Below are 10567 nucleotides of genomic sequence, written 5' to 3'. Positions count from 1 at the left end.
CCCCGGGCTAGTAGTGGGGAATGTTACCCCGGGCTAGTAGTGGGGAATGTTACCCCGGGCTAGTAGTGGGGAATGTTACCCCGGGCTAGTGGTGCAGAATGTTACCCCGGGCTAGTGGTGCAGAATGTTACCCCGGGCTAGTAGTGGGGAATGTTACCCCGGGGCTAGTAGTGGGGAATGTTACCCCGGGCTAGTGGTGCAGAATGTTACCCCGGGCTAGTAGTGGGGAATGTTACCCCGGGGCTAGTAGTGGGGAATGTTACCCCGGGCTAGTGGTGCAGAATGTTACCCCGGGCTAGTAGTGGGGAATGTTACCCCGGGCTAGTGGTGCAGAATGTTACCCCGGGCTAGTAGTGGGGAATGTTACCCCGGGGCTAGTAGTGGGGAATGTTACCCCGGGCTAGTGGTGCAGAATGTTACCCCGGGCTAGTAGTGCAGAATGTTACCCCGGGCTAGTAGTGGGGAATGTTACCCCGGGCTAGTAGTGGGGAATGTTACCCCGGGCTAGTAGTGGGGAATGTTACCCCGGGCTAGTAGTGGGGAATGTTACCCCGGGCTAGTAGTGGGGAATGTTACCCCGGGCTAGTGGTGGAGAATGTTACCCCGGGCTAGTAGTGGGGAATGTTACCCCGGGCTAGTAGTGGGGAATGTTACCCCGGGCTAGTAGTGGGAATGTTACCCCGGGCTAGTAGTGGGAATGTTACCCCGGGATAGTGTGGCAGAATGTTACCCCGGGCTAGTAGTGGGGAATGTTACCCCGGGCTAGTGGTGCAGAATGTTACCCCGGGCTAGTAGTGGGGAATGTTACCCCGGGCTAGTAGTGGGGAATGTTACCCCGGGCTAGTGGTGCAGAATGTTACCCCGGGCTAGTAGTGGGGAATGTTACCCCGGGCTAGTGGTGCAGAATGTTACCCCGGGCTAGTAGTGCAGAATGTTACCCCGGGCTAGTAGTGGGGAATGTTACCCCGGGCTAGTAGTGGGGAATGTTACCCCGGGCTAGTAGTGGGAATGTTACCCCGGCTAGTAGTGGGGAATGTTACCCCGGGCTAGTAGTGGGGAATGTTACCCCGGGCTAGTAGTGGGGAATGTTACCCCGGGCTAGTAGTGGGGAATGTTACCCGGGCTAGTAGTGGGGAATGTTACCCCGGGGCTAGTAGTGGGGAATGTTACCCCGGGCTAGTGGTGCGGAATGTTACCCCGGGCTAGTAGTGCGGAATGTTACCCCGGGCTAGTAGTGCAGAATGTTACCCCGGGCTAGTAGTGGGGAATGTTACCCCGGGCTAGTAGTGGGGAATGTTACCCCGGGCTAGTGGTGCGGGAATGTTACCCGGGCTAGTAGTGCAGAATGTTACCCCGGGCTAGTAGTGGGGAATGTTACCCCGGGCTAGTAGTGGGGAATGTTACCCCGGGGCTAGTAGTGGGGAATGTTACCCCGGGCTAGTAGTGGGGAATGTTACCCCGGGCTAGTAGTGGGGAATGTTACCCCGGGCTAGTAGTGGGGAATGTTACCCCGGGCTAGTAGTGGGGAATGTTACCCCGGGCTAGTAGTGGGGAATGTTACCCCGGGCTAGTAGTGGGGAATGTTACCCCGGGCTAGTAGTGGGGAATGTTACCCCGGGCTAGTGGTGGGGAATGTTACCCCGGGCTAGTAGTGGGGAATGTTACCCCGGGGCTAGTAGAGGGGAATGTTACCCCGGGCTAGTGGTGGGGAATGTTACCCCGGGCTAGTAGTGGGGAATGTTACCCCGGGGCTAGTAGTGGGGAATGTTACCCCGGGCTAGTAGTGGGGAATGTTACCCCGGGCTAGTAGTGGGGAATGTTCCCCCGGGCTAGTAGTGGGGAATGTTACCCCGGGCTAGTAGTGGGGAATGTTACCCCGGGCTAGTAGTGGGGAATGTTACCCCGGGCTAGTTGTGGGGAATGTTACCCCGGGCTAGTTGTGGGGAATGTTACCCCGGGCTAGTAGTGGGGAATGTTACCCCGGGCTAGTAGTGGGGAATGTTACCCCGGGCTAGTAGTGGGGAATGTTACCCCGGGGCTAGTAGTGGGGAATGTTACCCCGGGGCTAGTAGTGGGGAATGTTACCCCGGGCTAGTAGTGGGGAATGTTACCCCGGGCTAGTAGTGGGGAATGTTACCCCGGGCTAGTAGTGGGGAATGTTACCCCGGGCTAGTAGTGGGGAATGTTACCCCGGGGCTAGTAGTGGGGAATGTTACCCCGGGGCTAGTAGTGGGGAATGTTACCCCGGGCTAGTAGTGGGGAATGTTACCCCGGGCTAGTAGTGGGGAATGTTACCCCGGGCTAGTAGTGGGGAATGTTACCCCGGGCTAGTAGTGGGGAATGTTACCCCGGGCTAGTTGTGGGGGATGTTACCCCGGGCTAGTTGTGGGGGATGTTACCCCGGGCTAGTAGTGGGGAATGTTACCCCGGGCTAGTAGTGGGGAATGTTACCCCGGGCTAGTAGTGGGAATGTTACCCCGGGCTAGTTGTGGGGAATGTTACCCCGGGCTAGTGGTGGGGAATGTTACCCCGGGCTAGTAGTGGGGAATGTTACCCCGGGCTAGTAGTGGGGAATGTTACCCCGGGCTAGTGGTGGGGAATGTTACCCCGGGCTAGTGGCGGGGAATGTTACCCCGGGCTAGTGGCGGGGAATGTTACCCCGGGCTAGTATCCTAAATCCTTGCATTCTGTGGCTTAGAGAGAGATTGACCTGTTCAAAGGTTTCCTTCAGACACGTATTATGGGATGTGACCAGTTCTGCCTCTCTGGGTTACCAGGGTAACGTCCAAGCTGGATGAGTTCACTAAAGACTTTGCCAAAGAGCTGATGGAATACAGACCTGCTCCCAAGAGACGGAGACGCTCCTACTCCAGGTAACACACAGAATGACATCTGATGAGACATATTTCTGGATTAAACCTCTTGAACTGTTCATTGAGATATATTCTCTGATATCTAGGACAGAGATGATATGAATTGTGTAGAGCAATCAGACATCAACTTTTTTTTTCTCCCATTCCTCACCAGGTCTCGTTCCTACAGTCGTTCTCCATTCAGCCGTTCCCCCTACTCCCGATCCCGTTCTCCTCGCTCCCGCTCCAGGTCTTACTCGTACACCCCCAGCCGCTCCCGCTCACGTTCCAGGTCTTACGGACGCTCCCCCTTCTCCAGACGCAACGGAGGCCGGGGAGGACGCAGCCGCTCCTACGGCCGCTCGCCACGGTCCCGCTCACGCTCCCGTTCCTACGGCTACCGTCGCTCCGGCTCTCCTCGCTCCCCTCCGCCTTACCGAGGTGGTGGTGGTGGTGGTGGTGGTGGGGGGGGCTGGGAAGGAGGAGACGGAGCTGAAGGAGGAGGAGGGGGGTATCGGCCCAGGTCTCGCTCCCCGGGGGGCTACAGGAGGAGCAGGAGTCCAGGAGGGGTTAGAGGTCACCATAAGCCCCCCCCTCGAGAGCCGCCCCCTTACGAGCATAAAGGTGGACCTGACCTGTCTCCCGGGGGCAGGGAGCGCTGGGAGAGAGACAGCTACAGACAGTGGGAGAAAGAGTACAGGGACTGGTACAACAAGTACTACAAAGACTACAGTACCCAGCATGCCTCAGTGCACCACCGCGGTGGCCGGGGCAGCAGAGAGAGGGACCGCCTCACCCCTCCACCCAGAGACTACTCCCCCCAGGGGCGGGTGAGGAGAGGTGAGAGAGGGGGACCTCCCGGACCCCACAGAACTCACCACGCCTTGTCCTCTATACCCTCCACCTCCGCCAGGGGGGATGGAAATAAGGAGCGCACACAGGGGGACACTAGTAAAGAGCGCACACAGGGGGGAACCAAAACGTCAGAGAGCGGAACTAAAACTCTGAAAGCGAAGAAACTGAAGAAGAAGAAGAACGGGGAGGAGCTGGATTCAGCCAACCAATCACTGGACAGAGGTGATGCCACACCCGTCAGGGACGAGCCAATGGATGAACTCCACACCCTGACCCCTAGCAAAGCCCCACCCACCTCCACCAAGGTCTCGACCAATAAGGCAGCGCTGCTGTCTGGTAAAACCCCTCCCACCTCGTCCAGCCAATCGGAGAAGAGCAGGAAGGAGAAGGGTAAGGTGAGAATAAAGACGGAAGGCAAGGTGAAAGGAGAGAAGGTTAAGAGAAAGACAGGAGGAGAGGCGACGGTCACAGCCTCAAAGAACAAAGAGTCTTCAGCCACTAAACCAACCAAAGCATCGAAGGTCAAACCAGACGAGCTAATCAAGAGAGAGAGGGGGCGGAGCACCCCTACTGTTAGAGGAGGTATGGCTAAACTCCCCCTGCCCCGCCCCCTCCCCCCTCACCCCCACGACCTCCCTAAACACCTGGGCGACGCCCGTGGGGGAAGGAGAGATCCCATTCACAGTGTCGGGGTACGCCCCCCTGGTCGCCCCCTCCAGCCTACACCTCCCTCCCCAGCAGAGAAGAGGAGGAGAGTGGAGGAGAGGGAAAGGGGGAGGGGGATGGACAGAGGGATGGGGGGCCCCCCGGCTAAGCTCCGCCGGGCCGAGGGTCCGTACCTCCAGAGAGGACTTCCAGCCAAGCCTCCCCTCCTCCTGAACCTGGCATGCAGAGAGACGGGTAGAGGAGAGGGTCTGCTCCCCATCCCTGGTACCTCACAGACAGGGAGGCTAGACCGTTTCCATCCCATCTCCATCTCCATCCCTGGGCCTGGTTCCTCCATGGACCTGGGGAGAGAGGGGAGAGGCGACGGGCTGCTGCCCACCCCAGGGAGCTCTGAGGCAGGCAGAAGAGAGAGTGACAGGGGGTCTATCTGGCCTCTCATGGGTCTGCAGGTCAAACCCTTCCCCCAGAGGAGAATCAAACTGAACAGAGACCTGGGGAGGAACAGCAGTATGTCCCGCCCAGAGGAGAGACCAGCTCCAGCTACTAATATCACCACTACTACTATTACCTCTACTGGAGAGAGACCTGCTGCTCCTGAGAGAGGAGGAGCAGAGAGAGATGGAGGGATGGAGAGGGTGGCGGTGATGGTGGAGCGGAGGTCGTCTGGCGAGAGGTCAGAGGTCAGGTCTGTTAGGTCAGAGAGGCCGTCGTCAGGGGAACGTTTGCCAGAGAGAGGAGAAGGTGGAGGAGGAGGAAGGTCGGTCTCTCTAGACCGCATGACCATCGCGGAACGCTCGGCCATCGTTAAGAAACCTGATGTCACCAGGGAGAGAACAGAGAGCGAGTACACTCCGCCCACTGAGAGGGAGAGACCAGCTGAGAGCTCCAAGGAGAGAGAGAGGCCAGCATCAGCCAAGACAGACAGGTCATCATCCCGGGAGAGGTCAGCCACCAGGGAACAGAAAGGAGAGAGAAGAGAGAAGGCCTCGTCCTCCGTAGACAGACCTGCCTCTACAGGAGAGAGAGCTGCAGGGACCCAGAGAGAGACTGTAGCTGAAGACAGAGCAGCAGTGGTGAAGGAGGGTTCTGGGAAGACCAGAAAGATCAGCAGAAAGAGTTCTGAGCCCACGGTCCACCACTCATCAGACCACTCTGTCACTTCAACTGGGTGAGTTGCCCTTTCAACCTCTGACCTTCCAACGGTTCTTTATTAACCCGTGTTGTTGATCAATCATCATCATCAACGTTCTAGAGTTTTCTCCTTTAGTTAACAACGACCAGACTGTTAGGACTTCGCTCAACGTTCTAGTTTTCTCCTTTAGTTAACAACGACCAGACTGTTAGGACTTCGCTCAACGTTCTAGAGTTTTCTCCTTTAGTTAACAACGACCAGACTGTTAGGACTTCGCTCAACGTTCTAGTTTTCTCCTTTAGTTAACAACGACCAGACTGTTAGGACTTCGCTCAACGTTCTAGAGTTTTCTCCTTTAGTTAACAACGACCAGACTGTTAGGACTTCGCTCAACGTTCTAGAGTTTTCTCCTTTAGTTAACAACGACCAGACTGTTAGGACTTCGCTCAACGTTCTAGAGTTTTCTCCTTTAGTTAACAACGACCAGACTGTTAGGACTTCGCTCAACGTTCTAGAGTTTTCTCCTTTAGTTAACAACGACCAGACTGTTAGGACTTGGCTCAACGTTCTAGAGTTTTCTCCTTTAGTTAACAACGACCAGACTGTTAGGACTTCGCTCAACGTTCTAGAGTTTTCTCCTTTAGTTAACAACGACCAGACTGTTAGGACTTGGCTCAACGTTCTAGAGTTTTCTCCTTTAGTTAACAACGACCAGACTGTTAGGACTTCGCTCAACGTTCTAGAGTTTTTTACTGTAGTGAGAATTGTGATCGAATATTCTGCACAGACCGGTGCAACACAACCAATCAGAGCTGCAGTAGGCCTATATGCAAATAGCCATTGCAATATATGGATCTGTGCCATTCACTGAACAAAAATAACCACAGTAGCCTACTTGTCCATTGTTAAAACTGGAACTTAAAGCAGGTACAGCCTTCACGGTAAACGGGCAGGGCCCTCACGGTAAACGGGCAGGGCCCTCACGGTAAACAGGTGCCGGAAGTTGCACAGTGTTTACACAACATTCAAGTTTGCTCTCAGCAGACCTGAAATTTGCTCAGTGCCGAAACAAATTAGAGGGAACATTGGTTATATAATGGTTTCCCAGTTGATGTCGCTAACCCCTGATCCTAGATCTGTGTATATAACATGGTTATAATGCTTCCTAGTTGATGTTCTCTCTAACACCTGATTTTGGATCTGTGTATTGTGTGTTCCAGCAGCAGCAGGGCTGTAGAGGAGAGGTCTGAGCCGGGCCAGAGCCAGGGTGCTGTGTCTAAACCCCGGGACCTCCAGACCCAGAGGAGACCCAGTCCCGTCCAGTTCCCCAGCCCAGGCAGGGAGAGGGACCGTGGGACCGGAGGAGTCCTCATCCAGCCACCACCCCGGTCCAAGTGGGAGAGAGAGGAGGAGGAGGAAGAGGAGCAGCACTCAGGGTCCAGGGAGAACGGGGCGTTGGCGGTTTCCTCCTCCATGCCCAGAGACGCTCTGAGGAGAGAAGTCTCACCAGCACCACCTAGTGGCCAAGGCAGGGAGATGCAGGGTAGTGTCTCTAAAACAGCCAACACAGAGGGGAAGAGAGGGAGGGAGGAGGGGACTAGAAGGAGGGAGGAAGGCAGAGGGCTTAAAAAGGGACAGGTGAACTTTAGAAAACCAGCTAAGACCGAATCCAGAGGGGTGAAGGAGGAAGGAAGAGGAGGGGTAGGGAGGGAGGAGAGTCGAGGGACGGGGCCAGAGCCAAGGCGACAGCGTCTGTGTTCTGACCTGGGTAGAGAGACGGACGAGGCAGCCTTCGTCCCCGACTACAGTGAAGGGGAGGGGTCAGACGGGGAGAGAGGCAGTGGCCTGAGCCATAGCCCCTCCCACAACACCCAGAGCCCCGCCTCCCAGAGCCCCGGCGGCTCCCCTAGCAACCACAGCGGCTCCACCGCGACGGACAAGAAGAAGAAGAAGAAACACAAGAAACATAAAAAACACAAGAAGCACAAGAAGCATTCTGCCGACGCTGAGCCTCCCACCGAAGGAAGGAAGGAACACAAACACAAGAACAAGAAGAAGAAGCACAGGAAGAATAAAGAGGAGGAGGGAGGAGGGGAGGCAGAGGAGAAGACTGGTCAGGAGTCAGCCACCATCTGAGACCCTGCTAGCTCATGATAGCTCATGGTTACAACCTGAGTTTTCTAGTTCATGCTAGCTCATTTAGTATCTAGCTAAAGACTACCACTGAGAATGCTAGCTCATGCTAGCTCTGTTAGCATTTAGCTAAAGGTTACAACTGGACTTAACCTTCTTGGGGGATACTTTGTCAAATTATTTTAAATACTTAAGCTGAGCTGGATATCGTTTGTTTATGTATAATGGAACCACTGGAATAAGTGGAGCTCACCTCAGATATTTGTAAATATTCTGTGTTTTCTGTTAATGTGATGCAGGCTCTCTCTCTGATGCAGGTTCTCTGTGAATCTGTTTTTGTACATAGATGATGCTGCAGTATATTCTATTACCCTGATCTATGGCTATAAGGTGTCTGAAACTCTGAAGTGTCCCAAATTAAACCCTTTTCACTATATATTGCACAATGTTTGACCAGAGTCTTATGGCCTTAGGCATTAGAGCCCTAGTCTTACAGGACTCTGGTCAAACGTAGTGCACTATAAAGGGAATAGGGGTTAAGTTGTGACACTTCCCTGATGTATAGTAGGTTCTCATTATGTTCATATGAACTGATCTGAAGTCAGGCTAACTGAATGGTGTCTAGTGGAAGTTACTGTAAACTTTTTTTTAAATTAAAATGTTTTTTCCCCTTTAAACTTTGACTGTTGTCTTTTCATTTATAGTTTGGTGAATAAAACAGGTCTGTTTATCAGAATCCCACAGTTCTTGTGTTTATTGACTTTGACACATTTTTCAGATGTTAAATGGTTTATTTTCTAAACTCATAGCTGGTTTTACAGGTGTTATCTTATGTTCAGAACCTTTTCATCAGGCATTCATTGGAGTTGAACACTTCTCTCATTAATGCAAAATCAAAGTTTTGTCAAACACCATATGTACATTCAGCTTAGTCACCAATCCATAATGATAAACTCCCTGGTTAGTCACCAATTGATAAAGGAATTTATATGTTTAAGGTAATGACTAAAGTATTCCACCCTGAAACTGTATAACAGAGTGAAATGTATTAGAATTATGACTATAATTCTCTGTGTGTACATAGGAAGACTAAGACAGTATGTTACTATTTGACAATAAGCAGAAGTATAGTTGAGACATTCAAGCAGAAGAGGAACTGTCAACAGACAACTTGTGACTACTGTGAAACTGATAACAGGAAGGAGGGGAGAAACTGTTAGCCTTGCAGAAGATTATGGAACATGTTGCAGAATAAGATAAGCAATGTATGGGTAGAACATTGGGACAGAGTTAGAGGGGCAGTTATAAAGTGTATGTTATAACCAAATGTGAGGTATAAAAGGCTATGTGCATTGTATGATTTTCAGAACGTTCTCTGAATAAAAAACAAACCTTTTGCAGAATTCCGAGACTGTCAAATTCTTCTATTAACCAGGGCCTTACAACCTCTGGGGAATTGGTCAAAGCTATGGTGATTATTATCATCATTGGGATTAGAAATTCTCGTGACACCAATCCATAATGATAGGCTCACTGGTTAGTCATTCTGACATTTAGGGCACCATTCAATCAGATCAAACAACCTAAATAATGGTGTAGATTACATCATATCAGGCTAATTGAGGCGTAGATTACAACATATCAGGCTAGTTGAGGTGTAGATTACATCATATCAGGCTATTTGAGGCGTAGATTACAACATATCAGGCTAATCGAGGTGTAAATTACAACTGCTGAGGAAATTCTAATCAAAAGGAAGAGGCTGCAGATTCTTCAAACAACTTTTATTATAAGAATTGCAATTCTGGAGTGGTTAACAATCACTCAATGGTACAGAGTTGGGTCTCAGGTTTTATGAAAAAGCTCTGTCTACGAAGCAGAAGTGTGAAAGCATAAAAGGGTATATTGTCCACTCAAGCAGGAACAACAAGATTAGCTCAGATCAGGTGTAGTTTGTCTCCAGGTCATATTGCTGTTGCGATACAAAAGTAATCTTCTTTCAGTTCTCCTCCACACAGCTGCACCCTCAGTGTATGGAAGACAGGATGTAGCCTTATCACAAGGTTACACCCAATCGGCTGTTGGCCTTAAACCCAGAGGCCTAACTCAGGCCAACAGACACAGTATGGAAAAGAACTGATCCAAATATTCAATGCATAAGCAGTATAGAACATAATGTTGTAATTTTCCACCATACAACATATCAGGTTTATCAAGGTGTAGACTAGAGCAAACATTTGAATCTAAAAAGGCTGCATGAGATTATCCAATGGCAACATCAGTGATGGGTATTACAGCAGGTTTCTGATTTGACAGCTCCAATGCAGTTACACCTCAGGCATCACCTGAATAAAAACAATGAAACGACTATGCAGTTTTCGGTTATGGCGGATTAGGGCAGAACGGATTGAATCCAGCCCTAAATTACACTCCAGAGTTTTAGCTTGTAAACATGGCTGAATGGGTTCCTACTCCTCCATGCAGCCAATGTCCATTTTCACGATAGGTATAAGACGGTGTCATGACATGGCCCTTTCTGGGTATAGATCATGGCTTCTCACTCTCTCCTACACCAAGGTTGTTATCTCAGGTCGTAAATTCCTGGCAGAGACTCTCTCCCCCTTTTCATGCAGTATGGAGAGAGTTCCACAGTAGAACAATGGAACTCCTGCCAAATTCTACTACATTCCAGAATTTGAGACTGGAACAATATCCATATTTTGGAGAATGTGCAAACGGTCAGTGGAGAAGCCAGCTACGACCCGGTCCGTTTTGTTTCATGTTTGTGACCTCATGGAAAGAGAATACAGCCACATTACCCTAACTCTGTTTATACAGGTGCCTCCGTTATGAGGTTTGCATCTAATTATTGTATAAAATGAATGTATAAAGATGGAACTGTTTGATGTAATATGACGTTAAACCTTTA

The 10567-nt window shown here is 51.2% G+C and overlaps 1 protein-coding gene across 5 annotated transcripts in view; it reads left to right on the top strand.

Moving 5' to 3' along the window:
• The window catches only part of LOC115181913 (E3 ubiquitin-protein ligase RBBP6), a 32119-nt gene extending 23078 nt beyond the window's left edge, over nucleotides 1–9041 (top strand). For all 5 annotated transcript variants that reach the window (XM_029743605.1, XM_029743603.1, XM_029743602.1 and 2 more), the window contains 3 exons: nucleotides 2778–2873; nucleotides 3028–5541; nucleotides 6726–9041. In XM_029743605.1, the coding sequence (XP_029599465.1) occupies nucleotides 2778–2873; nucleotides 3028–5541; nucleotides 6726–7641 (3526 nt within the window). In that variant the 3' untranslated portion in view covers nucleotides 7642–9041. The remainder of the gene's footprint in view (nucleotides 1–2777; nucleotides 2874–3027; nucleotides 5542–6725) is intronic.
• The last annotated feature ends 1526 nt before the right edge of the window (nucleotides 9042–10567 follow it).

This window comes from Salmo trutta, unplaced genomic scaffold, assembly GCF_901001165.1.
Source record: "Salmo trutta unplaced genomic scaffold, fSalTru1.1, whole genome shotgun sequence".
Taxonomy (NCBI): Eukaryota; Metazoa; Chordata; class Actinopteri; order Salmoniformes; family Salmonidae; genus Salmo; species Salmo trutta.
Note: the sequence above shows the minus strand (reverse complement) of the source record. Positions and strands in the feature narration are given on the sequence as shown.